This window comes from Podarcis cretensis, assembly GCF_951804945.1.
Source record: "Podarcis cretensis genome assembly, chromosome: 3".
Classification (NCBI taxonomy): Eukaryota; Metazoa; Chordata; class Lepidosauria; order Squamata; family Lacertidae; genus Podarcis; species Podarcis cretensis.
The window spans coordinates 64,978,419-65,005,494 of NC_137172.1; the positions used below are offsets into that span (position 1 = coordinate 64,978,419).

Below are 27,076 nucleotides of genomic sequence, written 5' to 3' on the forward strand. Positions count from 1 at the left end.
TTGAAGGAACTCTGTGCTCATGGAATTTATTATTTGACAGATCTCGGTTGTTTTCTAGACAAAGACTTGATGGGGCCACTATGATGCTGTGTAGAAAGAGGGGTAGAATGGCTGACACTATGTAGAATGGCTGACACTAAGGGTTGGGAGGTAAAATGCAAAATCCTGATTAGCAATGTCTCCTGCCAGGTGGTCTTGTGCAAATCATTATATCTGAACCTAATCAACACCACAGAATCCAAGTGCAAAGCAAAGGCCTAGAAAGCTTTATATTTTTTTTTACAAAACCATGCTGATAAAATGGATTGCTGGGATAAAAAATGATGAGTCTCACCTGCCCAATGCATCACTGCACATTTCAAAGGCACACATCTTTTTTTAAAAAAGGTAAAGGGATTTATTTACAAAAGGACGGCCTTTTAATCCTGCAGACTACTTTATTGCTCCATACTTTTTTTTTTTTTTTTAAAAAGTCAGATTTTCTGTGATCTGAAAAAAAGATAGAATAAACATTGCAAAACCACAGAAGGACAATGATTTGATGACAGTATTATGTAGATTAGGCTCCATTCAAAGTGAATGAAGAAAATGTGCCTGTTAAGAACATAGAATGGTACCTTGCATGTGGTCACACCACAACTACCCCATCTTATCCAGTACTGTCAACACTAACTGACAGCACTTCCTTGTGTTTTACTGGACAGTACTTTATTTGACTCGTGTGGTGTAGTGGTCAAGAGCAGTGGACTTGTAATCTGGGGAACTGGGTTCGCGTCTCCACTCCTCCACATGCAGCTGCTGGGTGACCTTGGGCCAGTCACACTTCTCTGAAGTCTCTCAGCCCCACTCACCTCACAGAGTGTTTGTTGTGGGGGAGGAAGGGAAAGGAGAATGTTAGCCGCTTTGAGACTCCTTAAAGGGAGTGAAAGGCGGGATATCAAATCCAAACTCTTCTTCTTCTTCTTCTTCGTTCCCAGGCAAATGCTGCTAAGATGCTGTGGACTGGACTTTTTGTGGGATAACCAGCCCCATATAACCAACATGCTTAAGTCTAATTAATGAATTAAGGGGCTAAGCTGTCCTACCAGGCTTAGCTGAATCCACTTCTCCTCACCTTGGGAGTAACTAGAAACAAAGCCTTTATTCTCCCCTCACTCTACCTGATAAGCTCAACATGGGAAGAGGTTTGAGCTGGTTGCTCCAGCTCAAAATACATGGCTCTCATCAGCTGCTCTTGAGTTCCTCTACCAACAATTTAGGAACTTTCAACACTTTGTAATTAAGTTAAGTTTTACTGCCTATACAACTTTTCTGAAGCACATGAATCTGACCTTTGGAGAATTGGTAAGTACAGTGGTACCTCGAGTTACAAACGCCTCAGGTTACAAACGCTTCAGGTTACAAACTCAGCTGGAAGAGTTACCTCAAGTTGAGAACTTTGCCCCAGGATGAGAACGGAAATCATGTGCTGGTGGAAGGGCACATTTTAAAGGTCCAACGGGCATATTTTGTGACTTTAATTTTCTGCTGGGGTTCTCTCACCAAAGAGTACTTGCCCTAAACTTGGATCTTGGGGTGTGTGTGTGTGTGTGTGTGTGTGTGTGTGTGTATATATATATATATATATATCCATCCAACATTTTTATATGCAAAGTATGTGCCCTTCACTTATGCCACAACCCTTTCCCACGTTACCCCAGACAATAAGCACACACAGAGTGGAAGTACCCCCTGGTGTTGCTGTAGCATCACATATAGGGATTGAGACTGATTTGTCATCAAAATAATGTGACATTTGTAAGCCGTCCAAGCAAGTGCAAGCTTGGCTCTAGAGAGCTGCTGATAAGTCTTTTTGTCTATGGGTGGCTTATATCCAGAGGCTGTGATCACTCTTGTACTACAGAGTATGGTTCTCACTGCCCCACATCAAAAATGACATGGTTTAGAGCTGGAAAATGTTTAGAAAAGGGCAAGTGAAAATGATCAATAGGCTGGAGTGGAGGAATTCCACTATGAGGAAAGGCACGATGTTGAGGACTTTGTTGGAGGAGGGGGGAGGTAAGGGAGGGATACAATAGAGGAGTATAAAAAGTATGTGAAGTGTGGAGGAAGTCGATAGGGTAAGTATTTCTTTTTCTCATAATGGGGTCATCCAGTGTAGGTGAATGTTGGAAGATTCAGGACAGAGGAAAGTAGGGGCTTCTTCACACAGCCCCTAGTGCAACTGGAAATCACTTCCCCAAGATGAAGTGATGTCCACCAACCTGAATGACTTTAAAGGAGGATTACAGGAGAACTCACAGATTTCTACTGGTCATGGTGTTCGCACAGCCTCTGAACCCTGGTTTCTGGTGATCACAAGCTCATAGAGCGCTATTGCACTCAAGTGCTGCCTGTGGACTTCCCAGAGGTTGGCCACTGTGAGAACAGGATGCTGCCGGACTTTATCCTTCCAGCAGGGTTGTCCTTTTTTTACGCCTTAATTTATATATTTATTTGGAGTCAGAGGAGTTTCTCTGACTACTATCTTCACAGTATACAAACATTTATTCGCTGGAATGTGAAAAGATTGCCACAATCTTGCTTGAGAATGTTTTCCTCCTCCTTTATAAAGGAAGCATTATGTCCGGTCCAATTCGTGGATGAATCATGGCTCCTGGCAAATGCGTTGGGCTGGCTGAGACATTCTGAAACACTTCAAATTACTCCATGTTGCTGATCATTACCAGAGCCAATGTCTCCTTGCCAAAGTTTAGCACATTTGTTGTACAAATTTCCCCATGTTTTCTCAGCCAATTGCAAGACCACATACACTGTGCTGAGTTTCAACTTAAGTCACCTCAGATATTCTGGTCTGTAGCCAACAAGCTTCTACTCGGAGAAGACCCATTGAAATTGATAGGCCCAAGTTAGTCAATGGGCTTACTCTGAGTAGGACTAACATTGGCCATGACCCTCTGTGCATTAGGCTCTGAGGGAGTCCATGAGAAGACTCCAGGCTCAGCTTTATCAAATAAAAGCAGTTCCTTTAAACTATGTTTTGGTAATATGATTCATCTGTCTCATCTCCTCCACAATAGACATTTTCACTCCTTATCATCACTCAAATGAAAACACACCTTGACAACTCTTCCTCATTTCAACCCCTTAGCAGCAATGGGATGACTGAAACTTTGGGTGAATTCATTACATCCTTCATCCTAACTTTGTATATTTTCTTCTGTTTTGACTGTGTGCCCTACCAAACATAATGGTCAAACATAATAATAACATAATAATAACAATAGTAATAGTAATAGTACTGCTTTTTTGGTAAAAATATTAAACTGAAAAATGGTAGGAAGATTAAAAATATGCTTCATATCCCTGCTTCAGACATGAACTCAAATCTCTTCTCAGCTATACATGGAAATGTGTGCCTGACTGAAGTTTGAAAATACTGACAGACCTGAAAATACTGAAGTATTCTGAGCTTGGGGTAGAGGAAGAGATACAAACCATTACCTGCTTTAGCTGTTGCTCCTACAAATCACACACCACTCACAGAATCATAGAATTGGAAGGGATCACGAGGGCCATCTAGTCTTACTCCTTGCAATGCAAAAATTTCAGCAAAATCTACTGCAGATGGCTACCTAATCTCTGCTTAAAAAACCTCCAGTGAAGGAGAATCCACCACATTCTGAAGGAGTCCGTTCCACTGTTGAACTGCTCTGTCAGAAAGTTCATTCTGATGCTTATAGTCAGAATCTTCATTTTTGTAACTTGAAGCCATTGGTTTGGGTCCTATTCTCCAGAGCAGAAAACAAGCTTCCTCCATCTTCCATGTGACAGCCCTTAAGATATTTGAAGATGGCTCTGTCTCCTCTTTTCCAGGCTCAATGAGAAGCTTGCTGCTGGAGGGGGTGCCCTTCCCCTAGGCAGTGTTCTGTTATCAACCCTCCCCTCCCCCAAACAATGTTCAGACCAATAAAAGTGATATGCATCCGCATAATTTTATTTATTTATATTCCGCCCTATACTCGCAGGTCTTGGGGCGGTTTATATGCAGCATGGCCCTGAAAGAAGGTATTTGGAGTTCTTTGAATGTTCAAACTGTGCTATATAAATCATTAGGATCATTTTTACCATCCCACCTGCATATCTTCCCTTTTCTTTGTGACACCAAGTTATCAACAGTGATGTGGCTTCTGGAGATTTCTGCCAGATTCCGCCCTTCATGACCTGCCACCCGACCAGTTTCTGAGGGAGCAGGGCAGACCCATCGCTCTTTCTCTGGGCACACTAGGTCTGTGCCTTTCACAGACGCACAGCAGATTCCCCAAAGGTGAAGTGTTTCCCAGCACAGAAATGTGATGGGAAAAGCTGCACCTCTCCTCTTCCTGCCTGTTCTGCAGCTGTCAAGGCCACGGGAGCTTGGCTGTAACAAGGTGGCAGCTGTTTTTTTTCTTGTGGGAACTGAACGTATCTGGACCAGAGGCAGAGCAGCAAAACCGAACACTCCCAACTAATTCCAGTTTAGGCCAAGTCCTTGGCTTTCCTTGCATCTCTTTGCCCTTCCTGGCTTATAAAAACAGCCCAGCCTCTCTCTATATGAAAACATCAGTTAGGTTATGCGTGAGTTACCTCATGATGTAGAACAGGCATGTCCAACTTGAAGTTGACTGTGATCCACAATCCAATATAAAAACTGTAGTGATCTACCACCCAGGGATGGGTGAAAGGTGGCTGGGCGCTGGCTACTTCCCCCAAGGGGGCAGGGATGGGTGCAGGGTGGATGGGCATGTGCCAACAGGGCAACAGGGCAGTGCCAACAGGGCAGGGGTGGGCGCACAACAGGGTAGGGGTGGGCGCACGTGCAGTGTCAAAACAGTCCCTCCCAATGTCTCCAGCAGAGGGCGGGTGGCAATTGACCAGAATTCATCGCATGATCTACCTGTCGATTGTGGTGGACGCATTGAACATGTCTGATGTAGAAGATTAATTTTTACGATAGCAATTCAAAAACCAAATGTTAAGCTGGATTTCAGCTTATTATTTGGATGTTTCTTTGAATGCATGCAACTATGATTAGAATTGTCTTTGTTTTTAGCGCTGCTCTTTTTCAATGAGTTTTCATTTGTAGTTTGATGCATGCTATTTTTTCAGCCTTTGGTAATATTCCTTTGGAAAGCTGAGGGATAAATACTATTACAGTGGAACCTCGACTTACGTATGGCTCTACTTACGTACAATTCCAATTACGACCTTCAGTAGGTGCTTCGACTGAACTTTCCTCTAGATACAGAGGCCTTGCCGGCAGTCTGGGGCTCATCTGGCCGGCTGTGGGGCAGTGCTGGGGCCTCCGCCGCCGGGGAGAGGCCTCCGGTTTGCTGGAGCTCACCCCGCCGGCTGCAGAGCACTTGTTTTTGTGACTGTGTGGCACCCAGTTCAGCTACTGGTTGTGTGACTGCATAAATGGATAAAAGCCCCCCCCCCCCCCATCCAAACAATGGCTACTGTATCATCAGTGCACATAAGGGGGAGGGGAATGTTAATTTTTTTCACCTACAATACTTTCTTATTTTATAGTACAGTACATTGATTATTGCATTTTATGGATCTATGGTCTCATTAGACAGTAAAATCCGTGTTAAATTGCTGTTTTAGGGGGTATTTTTCATCATCTAGAAAGGATCAATTCACTTTTCCATTACTTTCTATGGAAAAGTGTGCCTCTACTTGTGTACGTTTCTAGTTATGACCGGACCTCCGGAATGGATTATGGTTGTAAGCAGAGGTTCCATGTACTGACAAATTAATAAAAACAGAAAGTAGTATCATAGTGGTGGCTTGTGTTCCCTCAGGTCACACCATGCAGTCTGTCAACAGTTTCAAATGCAAAAAACAACAACACACACACACACAAAGTACACCAAGTAGCAGAAACAAAAAAGGCCCAAACCAGTCCTAGGTAAACTTCCACTTTTTCAATTATTGCTTAAATAAAAGCTCACTTCCACACATGGGAATAGCAGGGGGGGGGGGGGACACGACGGCATACAGGGAAGGGAAGCTGCCCCCCCAATCAATGGTTCCCCCCCCAACAAAAGGCCTGCCACCCCAACAAAAATCTTGGCTTATGGCCATGCTTCCACACCTTATTTTTCTAATCCACGAGGCTTTGTTATTTGAAACCAACAACTTTTAACTCAAACTAAGCTGTTTTCCAAATGTTGAAAATGACTGAAAATTTTCAGCACAGGCAATTTAGATTGCAAAGTAGCAAAGGATAAAGCCAGCCTGCCAACCCTGGATTCCAGAGATGGCATATTCTGCCATTAAGTCAGTTGGCTTTTACTGACAGGGCAAATGTCAACACATCCATTTTGTTTCTGACACTCAGTTCTGAGCATTCCCAGTGGGTGAGGACACAACCCTTTGTTTTATTTATAATATCAGCCTGAGTGTCACGATGCAAGCTAACCTCCTGGGTTAAAAATAAAAAAGCAATACTTGGAAAATAAATGACTAGAATGTCATGATAGCTAAGCAGAGTGATTGGGAAATATTTACTATGCCTGCCTTTAATAATAGTCCTGATTCAGGAACATTCTGTTAGGCCACAGAGCTGAAGGGGTGCTTATAGAACATCTATGTACAGTACTTCAACTCCCTGCTCATTGGTGCAGTTGCCAAACTGCTCATATCAAGATTTTTCTCCTAAAAGTTCAACTGAAATCCACTCTCCTGTAATGTAAGCCCATTACATCTAGCCTTGGGCAGATTCAGGGCTGTGCGAGTGGTACACACGCAATGGGTGCTGAGCCATCTCAAAGCCCAGGTAAGTGAGGGTTTGGGGAAGGAGGCCTGAGACTCTGACAAGGTGCTAGAGTCCTCCTTCCTCCAGCCAAGTTAGCACTTTCCCAGCTTGAGGAAGGAGGCTGGGGGCTCTAGGACCCTGCCAGAGTCTCTTGCCTCCTTCCCAACGCCCTGTGCTTCTCTTACCTGACTTTTTTTTTGGGGGGGGCACTGCGAGGACAGAAGTGTGTGTGCGTGACAATTGCTTTTTTTGTATGTACCAGTGTCGGCTACAGGGGGTTTTCTTTCTAGATTTGTGCTTAGCCTTTCCAGTTGGGATCCCAAGCCAATCTCTTCTCTTAGAACCACACAAAACCTCAGGGGAAACTGTAACCATCTGGATGGCTTTTTCCCAAGTCATGGTCCATGGGTAGAATTGCTCATCTCAATTTTCCTATTTAGCAGGTATGAGGTTAGAACTTTTCCAAGCATGTAGTTGCGCTCTAGGGAGCAGGAATCCCCTTTGTCCTTCGATTCTGCTAAGTGTCCTACTGTGAGGAAGCCCCTCTCATATAAGCCTGCTGGGCTTATAGCCACTGAACGCAGGACAGTGCCACTCTGTGACTTTATACCTAAGATTAGATTTAAGCCAGTGTTCTGTTGTAAGAGCAACAAAAATAGACCAACTCTTTCAAATACATTCACTCCTTCTAGTAAGAAAGAAAGGACACAGACAGGAAACTAGGGCCTTTCCCACATAATCATGGAAGTTATGCCAGAAGGGCATTTTCAACAACAACAGTGTGCAATTCTGTCTTCAAGTAACACTGGAATGAATATTTGGAGAAAGCATTGCACACACCCCGACTCAGTACGATAATGCTGCATTTTGAGTTGTGGAGTTCACTTGTAAAATTCTCTCTCCCATAAGGGTCATCTGGCATCAATGCTTATGTAAAAGGCTTATAATCTCTGGTGTTATTTCTCTCCTGCTATTATTATTTCTTAGCACTACCTTCCATTGCTTATGTGCATGTGCTCTTATTAGTTACTGTAAAGCATTCTGCAGTTTAAATTGAAGGGCAGTATATAGCACCATTTTAAAAATGAATGAAACCCACAACTTTTTTTTTTTTGGGGGGGGGGACACACACACACGCCAGAGTGCCAGTTTTTAACTGTGTTTGTATGTGTGTGAACATAAGGGAGAAAAGAAAAGAAAAAGGAAGCACCAGGAACAGAGATCTGAAAATCTCCTCCTATATGGCTCCCAGTTCACCCTAGCCATTGTCATTCCCTGTTCCCCATCTCAAAAGCAGTTAGGGGTTATGCAGAGCAGGGCTTTCATGGTGGTGGCACATCAGCTGTGAAATTATTTGCCAAAATTCTTTTAAAAAAATAATACATTTTTATTGAATTTCTTTGTCTCAACAAGTTGTAATTGCATATATCCAAAATTTTGCATTTTACAATGCCCACCCTCCCCTCATCTTCCCTTTCTGGTTTATTCAGTACATGTTGTCTTCTGCATGTTAAACAAATATGTGTATTATTTGCCAAAATTCTTGATTGTCCACCTCATTGCTGAAGTTCAAATGGCAACCAATGTAATTTCTGGAGATGTGTTTAATAAGGCATTGCGCTTAACCTTTCTTTTCTTTTTATTGCTACTCCTGTTGTGATCAGTAATGACCTAAAATATGAAATGCCCTCTCCACTAGGAACTTATGCAGATTCAGGTGAAGGGGGGGGGGGAGAGGGTGTTGGTTGTGGATATGGGTATATTGCAGGGTGCCCTGTGGAACTTGCATGAAGTACAGCCCCTTCCACAAATACCTTAAAATTGAGAATAATCTGGTTATGCACTCTTATCCAGCTAACGCGAGATTTGGGCTCAAGAGGATTTGTGTATATTTCACTGTAAAACAAGTAACACAGTGCAAGTATAGTTTTCTCACATTTTTATTTTTCAGTAGCGGCACCTCTCATGCAAATTCTCTCTCAGGAAAATTGTAAAAAAAATATGTGTCTACTTAAGACTCAAAAATATGGACATACCAAGAACCTGCCTCAGGGTGAGACTCTCATAGAAATTATTGTGGTGTTACTGTTTTAATAATAAAAGCACTGTGAAGAAGCACTTGGTTGACTGAAATGGATAGAAAAGAGGCAGGGCTGAACCAACAAACCTGCCTCATTTATTAATATTAGACCATGTGCCCCTCTTTCTATATCTGCCAACACCCAAGGGTCAATTGGGCTGCCTTATTTATGGGTTATTCTGAATTATTGCTCAGGATTCCAGTGCTTAGTTTTGAAAAGCATATTGTGAAGAGGTATTGCAAATGATGAATAGACTGCAAGAAGCCAAGTAAACAGTATTATTGTAACTCTACATAAATATGGTCCCTCCCCCAAATTAAACATTAAAATGCCTGATTTCCTTTAACATTGTTAAACATGCAACTTTATTAGGTACTACCAATATGATGAATTTAAACTCATTTTGGGGAAATAAATGGTACACCTATCACACTTTATTTTAAAATGGAAAAGGGGGGAGGGGAAACAACCCAGAAAGCAAAGCAAAGAAGAACGAAGAGGTGAAAAGGGGCACTAAAAGAGTGCGCTATCCTTACCCTTCAGTTTGAATAGAATGTGACAGGACAAGAGCCACCCAAGAATTTTCAATTTTGTCTTGTTGAAATCTAGTGTAATACAGATGGCAACACAGGATACAATCTCCCAGAGATGTATTTGGCAAAGTCTCAGTATTTTGAAGCTAATAAATCCAGCTTTCAAGAGGAAATTCTAATAAGTTGCATTTACCAGCTTTTTTGGGGGTGGGGGTGGGAATACTGAATACATTAATTATGTACACTTTTACCATCTGCTAAAACGAGGTATTTTCTGGTCATGCCATGGCAATTTATCTGTGCACCAAAAGTTTTTAAACAAGCAATTTCACCCATAAAATAGCTGTTCTACTTAAGAAGATATAGCTATCTAAGCAAAACGGCTTATTAATGTCAAGCTAATGATTTGTTGGTTCATTATTGGAGCAAACGTAACATTAAAAGTTGAAAGGTCAGTCTTTTCACAGGTATACAACTGCTTGGTTCAGGATTGTACCCGATGATCATAAAACCACAGTGAGTCAGGCAGTTCGCAGACGGGTGTAACGGAGGGCAGGGAGATGAGTTCGAATGTTTGCAAAAACCAATTTTAAATATAAAAGGCTAAAGGCCTCGTTGCAAAACTGCCTGCGTTACATTGTAGCCCAAGGGGTCATTTTCAAAAAATACACACAATCACCAAAGCTGATGATTAGTGGACGTAAGCAAATACTTAAAGCAGCATTGATACAGAGAAAAGCTTTGTGTGGGGGTTCTTCCTAATTACTTAGGCTCAAACTACACACAATGCTTAGCTGCATTATTTCAGGTTTTGTTTAGTTTTTTGAAAACTGCAAGAAAATATATTTGAAGTCAATATATGAGCATTCTTTTACTGATGCCCCAAAGCTTTCCAACTTTTGTGAGCATTTCAAACAAATAGCCACATGGCTTGTCAAAAAGCACCTACCTCCACACCTCCCTTCTCCAAAGCCCAGAAACTAGTATTTGGGCAAGGAAAGGGGACAGCAGGTGATCAAGGTCCCAGGTGGCACATTCTTCCCTGCTGAGGACTAGGATTAAAAGTGCCTGCACCCCCAGGACAGTGGTAGCAATGGTACCACTCTCAGGTGGTACCATGCTCAAAAAGCAAGCACTCCTTTCTAACTCAGCATGGTACAGTGGAATAAGTATTGGACTAAGTCTGGGGAGACCCAGGTTCAAATTTTCACTCAGCCATGAAGTTCACTGGGTGACCAGTCACTCTTCAGTTGTGAGGATAAAATGGTGATGGTAGAGGAGGCTATATATATGCTGCCATGAACACCTTGGAGGAAAAGCAGGATTTAAAATTTAATGTTCCCACACCTGAGACACTGGTGGCGCTGTGGGTTAAACCACAAAGCCTAGGACTTGCTGATCAGAAGGTCGGTGGTTTGAATCCCCACTACGGGGTGAGCTCCCGTTGCTCGGTCCCTGCTTCTGCCAACCTAGCATTTCGAAAGCATGTCAAAGTGCAAGTAGATAATAAATAGGTACCGCTCTGGCGGGAAGGTAAACTGTGTTTCCGTGCGCTGCTCTGGTTCGCCAGAAGCGGCTTAGTCATGCTGGCCACATGACCCGGAAGCTGTACGCTGGCTCCCTCGGCCAATAAAGCGAGAAGAGCCCCGCAATCCCAGAGTTGGTCACGACTGGACCTAATGGTCAGGGGTCCCTTTACCTTTACCTTACCTGAGACTAGCAGCAATGCAAGCCTTTCCAAAAAGATTAAAGTTCCTGCAACCAGTTATTTGGGAGTGTGAGCAGGAGCTGGATTCAGTCCTCCTGATTTCACCTTTCTGGGATTTTAATCTTTAACACCCCCCCCCCCAAAAAAAAATGTGTTCTCCTGTGGATCTGGGCAAATATCAACTGTAGGAAAAGCACAATTTCAATCAGAAAATGATAGTGTAGCATGGGGATGGTGCAGAAAATGACAACATTTCCACGTGTATTTATTGAGAAATAGTAAAGATATACACATTTTTTACAAGCTTTCAATATTAATTTACATTTTCTTAAATAATGTTATCCCCAAATAAATCACAACTTACATTACATAGACCCTTGGCTTCAACAGTTCCACAAGGCTGCAATTGCTGGGAGTTCAAATGCAATATTGGCTCATGTCAGTTAAGTTCCCTTCTAAAGACACTAAATATCACATTTATTCAAGCATCTAGACATGGCTCCAAAACACCCCACCCTACCCCAATAAATCTGAAATGAAAATCACATCTAAAACTGCAGTGGGCATAGCTTATATGCCCTCAACATGTGGAAAGATTTAGATTAAGTTCTGATCTATTATTTCAGGAGCATTTAGTTCAAAGTTTGGAGTTTAAACACACAGACATACTGCAGACATACTGCTTAGTTCTTTACAGCATGCTCCAGTTGTTGCTCTTACTTGAGATTTAAAGAAACCCAGTTAAATCCAGCAGTACAGTAAAAACAATACCTCCAACACAACAGCAGAGCATGGGTAGCTTGTGTGTGTGGTTCTTATCAGTTGTGGGCTAAATATGGGCCTCCCAAAACAGGTAATGACTGATATACTACACTATGTGTATTTTTTAGCCAAGGGCCTGTGGGAGGGAGGGGGGCTCTATTGAGCACTGTGGGGATAAATTGTGCTCTATATTTTTGTGCACAATCTGCATATATTGCTTTTTTAAAAAACTTTTCAGTTTAGTGGTTTACTGAATTGAGTCCACCTTTCCCTTATTTCTTTGTATTTACATGCATTCAAATTGTGCTCTATTTCTGTATCTTAAGCACAATATTCAAAGTGCTTAATATTTATGTGCTGTTCCCATTTATATTGGTACAGCAACTGCAAAGGCACACTGTTCACTATTTTAATTGCACAACCTTTTAAAACATGGGATATTTGTGTTCTCTGTGGTAGGGTAAGAGTTAAGAGGACAAGTTTTTTGATTGCATATATATAATGATATAAAATACAACTCACGATGCAAATGACCAAATTTCAATTTGCACAAAACCATGGTTTGGTTGGAATATTCTGGCACGCCTTAAATTCTAGCTTCCCTAGAGATGTGTGAAGCTCCCTCCATTCTCCTCTGAGAAAGTTCACTGATCTTACTGCAGTTCTTTCCCCTTTTATCAAAATTCCTACAGATGTTTTACCTAAATGAGGACATTCAAAATTGCTTCAAATTTCACCTAAGGCAAAATTCAGTGGCAACATTCCATTTTTTTTCATGCAGACTTTTATCAAACAGCAGCTCAGTATTTGACACAGTTTGTTTCTGTATCCAGAATTTTGGCAATTTTGATTCCTTAGTATTCTGCCAGGGCTGAGGAAGAGTCAGTGTTGAAGCCCTCTGCCCCCCCCCTTTGCATTTTGAAGAGTGTTTGTTTGTTCTTTCTCTTTTAAAATAATTGTTATTAAGATTTCCTCCTGTTGACTACTGCCAGCTAGGTCAGAGAATAGGAAAAGGGTGTTTTTCACCAGTTTTTATTGTGACAGTTTCAAGGCCCTCAGGGAATCTGAAGAACTTTGAATTTCTGTGTGCCCCACCACAAAATGACCATTTTGGGACAACACTGGAGGCTGGTTACCCAAAACTTGGGCTGTCACTGCAGTGGAGGCCTACAGACCTCACTTCTCTCCAGACACAGAGGCTGGTGTAGAAGGGCCTGCATTGCAAACCTAGCCCCCTCTCCCTCCAGCATCATCATCATTTATATGAGTTTTTGTGAATATTAATGGAAATATGGGGGGGGGGGCTCAATGAATACAGACCACATCAGCACTGTGTATCTGTTGTCACCACATCATATTGTCAACTACACACTATTTCTGAATGAATAAAATATGCATTAATGGTATTCTATAGTTTTGTCAACATAAGCTGGTTTTCATTCTCTGTGTGTCATTGGAATATATCTCTTTAAAAAATGGTTGAAGAAAAAAACTCTGCAAGAAATCTACATTTATAAGACGAATCTAGCTTGATGACAAATTCAGGGACCTCAAAATTCTCCTATTTAGTGACATTTTGGTTGGTCCTAAAAAACACATTCAAACTGCAGATTTTGGAGTTTTCCCTTATGGACCAACATGGCTGCCTTTTAAAAAAAGTATATACGCCAAGTACTTTTCCTTTAAACAAAAAACAAAAAACCTTGAATCAATAGCCTGTAAGTAGTTGGACCAAAGAGACATCTCACTCAGATTTATGCATCTGAGTGCATCAATGCAGAGCAAGGAACTTCATTATCTGATATGATGATGTAAGTATTCCTTTTTGATATGTCCACAGGGGCAAAATCCAGCACAGATTAGGGCAGGGTCAGCCCATATGGAGCCCTCCAGATATTTTTGACTATATATCCCATCCTTCCTGGCTGTTGTTGCATCAGTGAAAAACACTTTTACACATTAGCTTAAGAAGTCGCAACACTAACCCTCTGTCCAGCTGGTTACGAATATTGTTAATGCAGGACACAGCATAGCAGAGAATCTGAATCTGCAATTCTGTGCACACTTTCCTAGAAATAAGCCACACTCAACACAGTTGGATGTACTCCTGCGTAACCATGCGTGGGATTGTGCTGCATATGTCAATTTCAGGTAGTACAGGTTTTACATTCACATTATAATCTGATTCACTTAACTTAATGCCTGTTCCTCTGCCCTCTTTTTCTGTGCCCTAGGGAGCTAAAATACTGATTTCTGTGCACATCAGTTATTGTAAAGGTTGTGCGTTTACTAAAGAACCTTACAAATGGGAAAACAGGAATGGGTTACATTTCACACGATGATCTGAACTGATTATTTTTATGACATAACTGCATATGTGCCTTTTTATCTTTGAAGCTACAAAACTTGAAGTTTTTTCATCCTCCCAAATAACAGTATATATGTACCCAGTGAATAGTGGGATGGCATATGGCTCATCATACACTATTTTAAGGATCTTTTGCACCAAAAGCCGATACTGGAGAACTTGTTGTTATTTGAGATTAATTAAAACACTGGGACTGCAAAGTAGAGAACAAGAGTGTAGGGACAAGTATATATAATTCTCTTTCCTTGAACATTACTAGAAAGAAAACCAGAAACCGAATTATCACACTGAATTATTCTACACCAGTGCTGTTGTTAAAGATAAACTTTTTCAGAAATAAAATGACATAAATTTACTCCAATAATTAGAATTTCAATATAAAAAATAGAAAATTAAGTACATTATTCACCCTACACAAATGCAGTTGTGTCTGTAAGAGGGCATCTGAAAACAGTTCCATGGAGCACTGTCTGTATCCAGCTGGCCCTTTGCCATGCATACATACCATAGTGCAGCAGGCATTAATAAGGGGCTGATCTATAGCTGCCCCAGTATTACCTCTCTCCTTCCCAAGCATCCATTCCACAAGCTACATGTCAACAAAAGGTGTAACTGGTAGGCAGAGAGCTAGAAAGCAGAGCATATAATGGCTGGGTAGTTATATGGAAAGCACATCCTGTCCCGCCATTGTGAGCAATGGCATGCACACACACACAGTGGCTACACATGCACAGAGTAACTTGCAAGCTGGAGCCATGGAGATGGTAAGAATATAGGACACACACACTGATCTACTGTTGAAAGTAATGGCTAGCATGCGTGATATGTGTGGTAAAGGGCTGACCACAGAGGGGGAAAAGGAAAGAGTTCCATTGAGTGCTATGCTGATCTTTTTCTCCAAGCTTAAAATTAGTTAGAAAATGTTTTAATAAACAACATGCCGGTGGAAATTCCTGGACTGTTGGCTACAACATACTGTGAACAACCTACAGTTGGACTAGTGAGCATAGTGTCCCGTCCCCCCAATGTTGCTGCACTATAAGTCTTATTAGCCTCAGCCAACATGGCCAATGGGGAGTCACTTTTGAATTGTACTGTGGCTACCAAGGGCCAGATAACTGATCCCACTACCAGAAGCCCACACAAGGATTTCCACTTGCTCAAAGAGAGTTCCTCACTCTTCTTCCCCTGTACACACTTCCCAAATTGGCTTGGGTGGGTTGGGAGAATCCCCCAGAACAGCACACAAGGAAGGAGAGGACACATTGTATATTTTTTTGAAGGAATCAACCATATTTTCATGTAACCTATTGGCTAACAATTTGAGACTTGGTAAATGGGAAATAATTTGCTGCTCCTTATATGTACTTCATCAAATCAAGCTCCTTGCAGTACAAGTACTTGTTTTTTTCCTTTAAAGATGAAAATGGAGAAATGGTTCTCAAGTAATCAGCCATTTTAATTATTAATCCCACAGTGCCCAATATCACTTCAGCCTCTTGACATTCTCTTAAGTTACTTGCCTCCTGCAATCTGTGGAATTATTAAGAAACTAAATAAAAGCACCAGCTGTCAGTTATTAATACTTCTCTCACCCCTTACTGCAACAAACTTTTAAGTGCTTTCGATACACACCCTTGTCTTTTGATTATTTGAATTTGAAATTTGGTCATGTCAAAAATTATCACAAAGGTTTATTTCTTTTATCTACATTATTTTAAACCAATGTTACATTGTAACACACAAACAAGATCTTGTCTTTTAAGGCACAACACATCATTATGCACATTCTGTTTGCCAAACTTATAAAAGAGACAATAATAATTATTATATACCCCCATCCCACACACCTCCAAAACAAAAGAAATTGCATCCACTTCCAAAGTCAGCTGCTAATAAAAGTCACAGTAAATTATTTTCATCAATAATTTACACATATTACAGATCTAGACAGGATTGTCAATGCACAGTTTGAGTACATTCCAATTCAGATTTTTTGGGTTAGGTAGACTAAAGTTTGATTCAAACCTCAGTGCTGAGAATATATCCCATAGTGAGGAATGTTGTTGAATACCACCCTTGTCGATCAGAAAACGCGTGTCATTGCTTTCCCAGTCTGAGTCCATTGCAAAAGCTGTTCACTCTGGCTAGGGCTCATTGGTGTGTACCAGCAACCTTCTTCTATAGTTCTTTAATAGTCAAAAATGTTGTGTGTATAAGACCATGTAGAACATCCTTGTGTAGAATTAAAACTTGTAACTCCACCAATCAGTGATCTCAATCCTTCACAATGGAATTTTCATTCCAAATATTGCTTTTCCTTCTTAAGACCATACATATGTGTGAAAGCCAGAGGCACTGGATCACACATAAAAAATATCAGTGTACTTTGAAATATAAAAAGTATTTGTCAACTATGTGACAGCAGTTACAAATACTCTAATTCCAGCGCTTGGTGTAGAGCCAGGAGGTCCGAGTGACTAGATATTCTCCAGAAAGGCATGTTGTGCTGTGTTAGTTAAGAGGGGGAAAGGTGAGGAGAAATGAACAATATATTTGACAAATCACCCCCCAAAACCACCATTATTTATATTTGCTTTCATAGAGTTTAAATGAACACCAGAGAATTATCCTGATTTCTCTTAGTAAGACAGTGAAGAAAAAGTCAGACCCAAATAGATATGAACTTACAGTAAGGACCATAGGGTAAACTCAATTTTCTTTCTATTGAGAGTGAAAGAGAAATAACGCTTATCAATTATGAATAGTTAAGAGGTGACAATTTCCAGTGGAAAATTATGTATTTCTCCCTTGCAAGGAGATGCACAAAGTTTATGTACAACTGGAAGCTGTACTTTCCATACGTAAAGCTTATGCACTTGTTATTATGTATGCAAGCACACCTTCAGAAGCTACCTGTGGAAAAGCTAGTGATCCAGTTTTTCAGCTGTGGACATTACATGGGAGATGTTTTTTGCCCCACAAGTGAAAGATTTAGTTTTACATTATCATTGCGGACCTACTCATAGTGACCCCTGTCCAGGGAGCAAGGCCTAGTAGCTCAAGAAGGTGAACAAACTGGGCAAGACAATGTTCTAGGATTTGAAATTGGCCACAACTTTACTGATTCCATAGGCAGGTAGGATTTGGCTTAGGCATTGGTTGGATATCCTTCTCAGCCTCCTGGTGGAGGGCTGAGGCATGACAGGGTCGGTCCTAGGATTAATGGGTCCAGTGCAAGAGTTGTGAAATCAAATCTCGGTAAATAAAACATTGCAAAAATGTTGTGGATACATAATTTGGACTTTAAGGACCTTACTTTCATTATGTTCAGATCTATTTGTGAAGAATTTGCATTCATTTATTCTTCCACAACTGTTCATGCAAGAAACGGGTACAGTTAGAGGAAAGCATGCCAACCATAAAGTAAAGAAACCAATCACCTGATTTTCTGGAAAAAAACTACAAGACAATCCCAGCACCTGTACTGCATCTATATGAAGCAACCATTTGGAACCAGCATGTATAAGTTAATAAAACCACTATAGCTAAAGAGCAAAACCCACAGATGCTATCTGATATCAGAATGATATGTCTCCTTAGATTCCCCAAGTCTAGGATAGTGTGGGCTATTTCTGGTTAGAGCCCAAAATGTATTTAATAAAGTTTATGCCTTATCTACATTGCTGTCAATTATTCTGAAATGTGATGAATATTGAAACCTCCAGCTAGGTTGTTTTTTTTAAAGTGCAATTATTATTGAGTTGTCAAATGTTCATATTGCAATTACTTCGCATATAGCAGAGTAAGTTCTTGGTGGTGCTTTTGTCTTCTATAGAACTTCTATGGGTGAAGCTGCCCCTCTATGGAAGGAAGCTAATTACCTTTTATTCATGCTTTTCAGATACATTTTACTTTGTGACAGCTGAATTTGGCATTCCTTCTATTGGTTTTCCACATCTGCCAGATAACCTTTTGCATGCCTTCATCAAATTTCAAAAGCACCCATTTTATTATATATTACTTGTATCTTATGTACGCTTATTATATCTGAAGCCACTTAGTTCTTTTAAGATCTATAATCAATATCCATTTTGATTTCTCTCCAAATCATGCAAGTCATCATAAAGAATATGCTCGAATCCAAATGGTTTAATTTGTAGGTCTTATGTTTCGGGCTTTTGGCATCTAACAACTTCAATTACTTGCCAATGTGCCACACTAACAGAAATGCAAACAGAGAAGCTTGCATCAATATCTACGTATCACACCGACATTTCATGAGACAGGTTACCTTTTTTGCTGCCTGTTCTTCTTCTACACCATCCCCAATTACAACATATACTACTTTTCTGCCAAACCTTTGCATTATTCGTTCAAAGCAACTTTCTTTTCCTGGAAGATAAATGAGATACAGTTGAGAGATATTACCTGGTTAGCTGCATGCTCCTCATCTCGGCCATCTCCAATCACAACATAAGTTATGTTAGTGCCAAACCTGGACACTATACGCTCAAAACAGCTTTCTTTTCCTGAAAAACAATGCACTACTTATTTGAGCTATCAAAAACAGGCATCACAAAGATCTACAAAAGATAGGAGAGTCCTGTAAAAAGCTAGGAGTGTCTAAAACCCACATTTTCACACCAATTTGTGGCTGCTTCTCAGATAAAGCTAAAGGTGTGCAGGGTGGGGAAAATTACTTTGCTTTATCTAATGATAAAGTTTGCTACTGCAAGAAACATTACAGATGAAGGTCACTTTCCTATGGAAAGAACACCATGACTTTGGTTGGAGTGCTGTGGGTGGTGGAAGGAGATGTTGATTGTGTGAGGCTATGGTGTTCAGTACAGTGCTGGGGAAGCACCTGTACAGAATCCATCTTTCTTTTACTAAGCCAGTTGGAGCAATACTCAAGTGGTCCTCAACTGTGGGGCTTTTCTCAGTCTTTGTTTCATAGTAACTTTCACTTTATTTGTTTATTTATATCTACCTGCTGCTACCATTTGATATGGGACTCCCAAGAAATCTGATATGGCTTTCAAGCATGGACTCTGCTGGAGCCTGACTACCCAAACAAATGCAGGAAATTGTCTGGGGACTGAAGATCAAAGCCTTCCATCTCCAGACACAAAAATGAAGATTGCCTACCCATCCCAAGAGGATGGGGATCTCCCAAAATTTAGATGCCCTCCTCTTGTCAAGGAGCTTTAAACTTCAAAGCTCACAACTCCAATGTTTTCAAGCATAAGTGGATCATTTTCACAATGTTCATGAAACTGATATGCAATTCTGTGCATTACCTGTAACTAAGTATGCCAACTAATGTTGGTCCTCATCAGAATTGAACAAATTGCTTAGTCCAACCAAAAGAGACAAAGTATTGGCAGTAGTAGGGGAAAATTGAGACCCATCCACAAAACAAGGAAAGACTGGGAAGACTAATTTTCTTACCTATTTTAGTTGCACTGTAAATATTTTCAATAGGAAATGCACCTCCTAAACTATACAGCAGGACTTTTGCAAGGGCTGGTATAAGTTGAGTTGTTGTTACCAAAACATTTACACAGTTACTCCTATGAGAAAAGACACAGCATAAATCCATATAATGATAAAAAGTTTCTCTAAAACAAGTTGGTTACATGCCTTATTACTGCAAAACTGTTTCTTTCCGTTATCAGCAAAAGCCTTGCAACCAAAGCTTATTTAGATACTGAAACAACTCTGATAATACTATGATGAAAAATTCTTAGTCCCTTTGTCCTATATCTTCACTATCACTTAATTCCCTTCTGTAGAATAGTTTGCAGATCAGAAGAGGGGTGGGGGAATTAGCATACGCTGATGTCATTTTTGTGGCTCATTTGGAAAACTACTGCAACCTTTTGATGGCCCAGCATAGCATATTGGCATCTGTAGGAGTTTTCTCTGCTAAGTCTAACTTCATGTTGATATTTTCATTGAGAATGAAGTGGGGAAGGATAAGGTTAAATCTCTGCTCTCCACATGCAGCAGTGTCAATAAAAATAACCCTGTCACTGTAATTAATGTAATTGCAAGTGATACAATTAGTGTCGCAATATAGTTAGACCTTCAGTGGGAGAACATATGTGCTGCACAGAAAAGGACTAAGGGTTAATCCTCGGCAGCTTCGGATACGGATGGGGGAGAAGTCTTATATAAAAACCTGGAGCAACCCAATATAGACAATTTTTAAGTGAGATAGCTGCCTTCCTAACAGTTCTACTAAAATATCAGCTTGCCTAAAAAATTACTTTTGCCTTGCTTCAGAAAGCTATTTTGCAACTGGCATTTAAAATTAAACACATACTCACCTTGTGCTAATAATTGATAGTGATTTAAGTGCATTTGTTAGCCAGGAGTCAGTGAGAGCTTCAATCTCTGCTCTTAACTGCAGCCATGCATCTCTTTTTGCAGGGCCAAGAAGTCCTGATATACAAAAGAAAATGTACACATTTTAAAAATGTTACTTTATTTTACTGTGGAATGGACCTACCTCCATATAACTATAACTGATACAGGATGGTCTATAACTGTAACATCATAATAAATAGATAAATAAAATTAAATATCCCACCTATGCCATATCTTTCTCTGACTGTAGTCACTGGTATCAGGGCTTTTCTATGGACGCCTCTACACCAAACCAGACAAAAATCACCACCTAAAGTTCTACTCCACCCTCACAACATCAAATCTCAACATCCATTTAAAAACATACAAAATCACCCTACTAACTTAAGACCAGTCAATCCCACACACCTCTCCACCACTACCAACTCATAACCATCCCAAGTAAATCTATACAATCTGAAACCCACCAAGGTAACTATACCTTGAACCTCTTCACAGAGCACTCCTCAGTTTTTCTAACAACAATGTATACCCTGAGGTGCTCATCATATATACAATAAAGAATAGATAGCTACCAACTCTGGCTAGCTTCTCAACCCAGCTGAAGGTCCCCACTATCTGGCATTCACCTGAGCATAGGTGCAGTTCCCTGCTCTTATCCAGGAGTCCCTCCCATATACACCACAAACAACCGCTAAACTAAAAAGGGTGTTGCCTTCGCAACTTATGTATCCAGACATGAATATCCAAGAAGATGGGGTGGTCTGCTTGCCTGTGGCAGTGGGCTATTTATATTTAAATGGGGCAGGAAGTTCCCAAACAGTCTAGAGTTCAGCATAATTTCCTCCGCTTGGTGGTTCCCTGGTAGATGTTGCTACTCAGCAGATGGTCTCAAGCAACAAAGCAAGTGTTGAGGGTTATCAGAAGCCAGGATGGTCAGGTTATTAAGGGATTAATCTCCACCTGTTTCCATTCTCCTCATTGGCAATAAAATCCAGTGTGCCAAGTCCAGCATCCTTCCTGAAAGCAGCTATTCACATGTAGATCTTCACTGTCACTTAATCCCCTTCTGCAGAATTGTCTGCCGTTTGAAATTATTTGCAGGCAAAGTGTGTAGTGTTGCAGCAGTAAGACTCAGCAGAGTAGAGCTAAAGGGGCAAGCCCAGTCTCCTGCACATATATGCATGAGAGAGGCATGTATAGGGCTACATAGTAGAGCCTCAGGTGGTGTATACCACTTTAGACAGCAGGTGTGAAATAAAGGGCTGTAGCTCAGTGGTAGAGTATCTCCCTCACAAATAGAAGGTCCCAAATTCAATCCCCGGAATCTCCAGGTAGGGCTGGGAGAGACTCTTGCCTGAAATACTGGAGAGCTGCTGCCCATCAGTGTAGGCAATACTAAGTCAGATGAACCAACAGTCAGACTTAGTACAAGGCAGCTTCCTATGTTCCTAAAAGATGTGGATGTTCCCCCAACAAACATCCCATGTAAATAGCTCACTCCCTGTACAAATAAGATAAAAAAGCACATTAGAAAAAGGCTAAGAGATGTATGGTGCGGGAAATGCTACAGGAGTTGATAGTTCAGAATGTGTAGTTCAGTTCCAAACTGCAGTAATAAATGCCTTAATGTTATATAGAATTACAGAGTTGGAGGGAGAGCCTTATAAGTCATCTCAGTGCAACTGCCTGCTCAGTACAGGAAATTCAGGACTGGAGCATCCCCAACAGACGGTTGTTCAGTCTTCTGCTTGGAGACTTCCAGTGAAGGACCAACTTCCTTCTCTTTTCTTATTTGTCCAATTTTCTTGTATAAATACAAACCAGCAGATAGCTCAGATTTTTTTCCAACACCCTCCCCCCACCCAACAATAAGATGAATGGGAGATTATAATTCTCTTTCAGAAGAATTTTAGAGTATAGATGTTACGGACATTTCTAAATAATTAAATTCTTACCTCCTACATTGTTCTTGTAAGTATTATATAATTCTTTTACTCTTCTGTAACGGAATGCCAGCTTCCTCATCCAGTCAACTCCTCCTCTTACACCTGTTGGCAGACAAAGGTTTGCACTACTTGCAGCTGCATGGAAGCCATCAGTTGCAAAACTGTAGGTACTGCAAACACCCAAAATATGCAAAAGTGAATACTTTTTACTTCCTATAAAAATGTGCTTATGTAATTCTTTTTTTAAAAAAGGCATTGCTTACCTTAGGTCTTGTCCATTGTCGTCTGACGAAACGTCATCTATATGTACTTGATCACATTCCTGTTGAAAAAGTATTTCTTTAAAAATAACATTTGATACCTTGTTTGCAATATTTACATAATGTGGTAGAGTTCTAAGACATTAAAAGATCTTAATACTGAGTAGTACTTGTACTGCCAGAAGATGGCAGAATATGCACATTTAAGTTCTCACAAGCAAGGCTACTATTCTTTTCACAGAATCCACCCCAACAATTCCTTCCAAAGTGGGGTGTTCCTGAATTAATTGCTGTACTTGGAATTCTAGACTGCTCTGGTAGCCAACAGCACTTTCAACCTTTCCATATAGTGAAAAGGCTACAACCTTTCTCATTACATCAAGATTTAATGCTCTTTCAGCAATTGCTTCAAAACATGCTTACTGTAATGACAGCTGAAAAAAACTTGTTTTTTTTTTAAAGGCTGGTGAGGCTACCAGGTTTATTGCACCAGAGACTTGGGGTGTGTGTGTGTGTGTAGAAGTGACTGGTGATACATTTTCAGGGTTTTTTCCTCATTTTCTTTTTTTAATGTTCCATAGGTTTATTAATTCTGAAGGTCACTTATATTAACCCTTTGAGAGAAATAGCCATGTTTCCCATAAATAAAATTCCACAATCTCAAAAGTAGACCAGTTCAGAACAGATTAGGCCTAGTTATACTCAACTGTGTCTGAAATTCTTGTTTATATATTTTTCAAGCAAATGTTATGGCAGATTTTGTAGAGTTTAGCAATAAAGGTCTCATATTTATGGGTTATATTAAAAATTAACACTTCCTATCAGGAGGGCTGGTGTTCCTAAGATACTCTTTTTCTTCCTACTACAGATTCAGCTCTTCTGGAACTTAAAACAATATGCCCACCAAATGTAGGTATAGGCATGGGAACATCACCATGAAGATGGGTTCTAACTAAGCGAGGAGAAAAGGATCAGCCCCAGCTTGCTTTGCCACTCTTTGGCACCAACTTTATCTGTTTAGTTTGCTGCTGCTAGATTACTGATGGGGCCAGCATGTAACTCCAGTGCTTAAAAGCTTCTACTGGCTGCCCATTTGATCCCAAGACAGGTGTCTGAAATGCCAGTGATTAAGTGGTAAAAAGGTAAAGGTAAAGGGACCCCTGACCATTAGGTCCAGTCATGGCCGACTCTGGGGTTGCGGCGCTCATCTTGCTTTATTGGCTGAGGGAGCCAGTGTACAGCTTCCGGGTCATGTGGCCAGCATGACTAAGCAGCTTCTGGCGAACCAGAGCAGTGCACGGAAACGCCATTTACCTTCCCGCTGGAGCAGTACCTATTTATCTACTTGCATTTTGACATGCTTTCAAACTGCTGGGTTGGCAGGAGCTGGGACCGAACAATGGGAACTCACTCCATCGCGGGGATTCGAACCACCAACCTTCTGATCGGCAAGTCCTAGGCTCTGTGGTTTAACCCACAGCGCCATCCGCGTACCAGCACCACCCGTGTCCCATTAAGTGGTATATAAATGCCTTAATTAACGTCCTTTTTCCATTGTGGGAATGTTTGTTTCAGGGATAGGGTCTCTCTGAGAACTGCATAACTGACTTTCTCTTATACTGAATCCTGTAGATTGCTATATCAAGTTTTGATTTGGCAATATGGTCCAGCACCCTCTTGGAAGTTTATGTGAAACACAAAAAGGGAATGTATCAATGAAGGCCTCTAACAACATAGAAGACATTTACCACTGATTTGCCCTACTGTTCTTCCCAGGGTTAGGGCGTTCTTTAGAAGGCTCTCTCCCCAGCTGAATAGTCTGGCTGTTATGTATTGGTGTAAAGTGTTGAAATGGTTATTAAGATTCACCACAACTGAATGGGAATACAAGTTCCATATCCAACTATCATCAGATTTTTCTTCTTCCATCCAAGTCCCAGTTTCCTACCAAACTAGTCCTGCCCTGTTTCTCTTCCCTTAGCATCTGCTTCCTCTATCACCTTTCCTATGTCATCTTTCTCCTTTTCTCTTTCCCTTGGGCCCTCTTGCCTCTCGCTGTATAGTTCCATCTCGCCCTTCTTTCTCTCTCCATGGACATGGTCCATTACACTAGAAGCTGTACGGAAACCTGTCCTAAGAACAGGTGAATCCTTGTGCAATTAGCATTTTTATGGGTTTCCCCACCCTTCATCTGGCAAAACCCCCACTTTCTCACATCCTTCACTATCACTCAGTTGTGTGTATATAGTACAGTCGGACCTTGGTTTTCGAACAGCCTAGTTCTCAAACATTTTGGCTCCCGAATGCCACAAACCCAGAAGTAACTGTTCCGGTTTGCAAACTATTTTTGGAAGCCGAACTTCTGATGGGGCTTTCGCTTGGCTGCAGAAGCTTCCTGCCAGAAGTCGTACTTTGGTTTCCAAACGTTTTGGAAGTCGGACCAACTTCCGGAACGGATTCCGTTCGACTTCCAAGGTACGGCTGTAGTTATATAAGCTTTTGTTCATATCTAAGTGCTCGTAGTCATTTCTAATATTGTTCAGTATCTAATATGTTTGACAATCATTGTTTTGGGGGGTCTTTTTGTCTCATTTCCTTCCTGACCTTGTATTTTCTTTTAGTTGAATGGCTTCCCCAAGCACTGCAAAAAAGGCATCATTTGGGTAGGTGAGTGAGCTGCCAATGGTAAACTCACAGGAAAGTTAGCACAATAGTCTTGATGTTTCCCCCACAAGGATCTTGCACCTCACAATCCTCAATACCTCTTCCCATTAGTATGTGGACACAGGCTCTGCTGGTTGCTGGTGGTTCCTGCTCCTTCCTCTTCAATCACTCACTCTCATACTCCCATACAATCTGCAGCATCTTTTATCATTTGCAGGGCTAGGAAACTCCAGTGAGGTAGTCAAGATTACAGCACTCACAACTCCTCCTTCTCTTAGTTCTAGGAAGGGAGCTAACCTCTGCCTTAACCCTTAACTTACTATCTTTTCTCCAAACCTACATCAGCTGGTTAGGATTGTTTCTGTTGCGGAATTACATAGTTCCTCCACGTTGGTAGCTCCTGCAATATCCCACCCTAGCATTCTCTTTGCTTAATGAGAAGCAGTCATGAGAAGAGTGGTGGAACTGACTTTTTGGCTAGTAATGTCACAAAGGCACCAAAAGCTTTGAGGTGCTTCCCCCTATCTGGTTCTTTGGGATTAAGGCTTTAGAGCAGCTCTGTCCCATACAAAAGGTTGCAGGATGGTGTTCAATGCTAGTCCTCATCAGAGGATACCTACTGGAAATTAAAAGACATAAATAACTTAGGTTCATTAATTTAAATGGGTCTATTCTGAGTAAGACTGAGCTGAATACAATCCATTGATTCTCCGCATATGGCCTATTATCATTTTATCCCTCTTAGTTTTTCCGGGGTACCTCTCTCACCAACACCAGTGAGGACAGGAGGACATGCAGGCATATGGAACATCAGTATGAAAAATTATTATGTAAGACAGAAGTTGTATAATATATAGTCTTGCTGCTAGAGTACAGTAGTGGAACATTCACTGTTAAAATCCCAGTGATAAATGTGTGACAATTTAATTTAAAAAATAGCAATGAAGGAGTTATTTCTCTGCTCATATGCTTCTTTTTTTCTTGTGTTCTGAAAACCGCTATCTTGAATATATGATGTGGATCAAAAGTACCAGGGAAATTATTTTCTCTCTCTTTTGCCTTGTTTTTTGTTTGTTTGTTTGTTTCTGAAGGAATGCTCTATATCATAGGATCCAACTCCTAGGGGCTGTGGAGGATTTGGCCCCCACAACAAAATATTTGAGGGGGCTGGGCCCCCACGAAGTTTATGGGCATTCCCATTAAAATGGTGCATGTGCACTGCGTCATGTGATCAATTATGTGGGCCAGGGGCTGGGCTTACCTGCGCCCCCACAATATTTTATTCAAGTTGGCACCCCTGCTCTATAGGATTATCACAGGATAAAAAAAGTGGGTTGCCTATTTTTTCACCTTCTGTGGTGCTACGGCTCAACCTTTTAATACATTACTTTGTTACCTACTTCCTGTTATGCATGGCTGAACATTAACAGGAATGTGTTAGATAATAGTTGTTGTGCTCCATGCACATGCGTCCCCCAGACTTATTCTCAACTCAATTATTACCATTTTTGCAAGGTAACAAGAGAAAAATCTGCAAAATAAATAAATAAATGCAGTAGTTTGCATCAAGTCCC

The 27,076-nt window shown here is 40.9% G+C and overlaps 1 protein-coding gene across 17 annotated transcripts in view; it reads right to left on the reverse strand.

The window, feature by feature from the left end:
* Nucleotides 1–12,114: 12,114 nt before the first annotated feature.
* EYA4 (EYA transcriptional coactivator and phosphatase 4) overlaps nt 12,115–27,076 on the reverse strand; it is a 110,499-nt gene continuing 95,537 nt past the window's right edge. For 12 of the 17 annotated variants that reach the window (XM_079970654.1, XM_079970661.1, XM_079970656.1 and 9 more), the window contains 6 exons: nt 22,842–22,900; nt 22,588–22,748; nt 20,590–20,704; nt 19,709–19,830; nt 18,549–18,649; nt 12,115–16,763 (listed from right to left, as the gene is read on the reverse strand). In XM_079970654.1, the coding sequence (XP_079826780.1) occupies nt 16,683–16,763; nt 18,549–18,649; nt 19,709–19,830; nt 20,590–20,704; nt 22,588–22,748; nt 22,842–22,900 (639 nt within the window). In that variant the 3' untranslated portion in view covers nt 12,115–16,682. The other 5 variants (XM_079970657.1, XM_079970665.1, XM_079970663.1 and 2 more) reach the window with 3 other exon arrangements.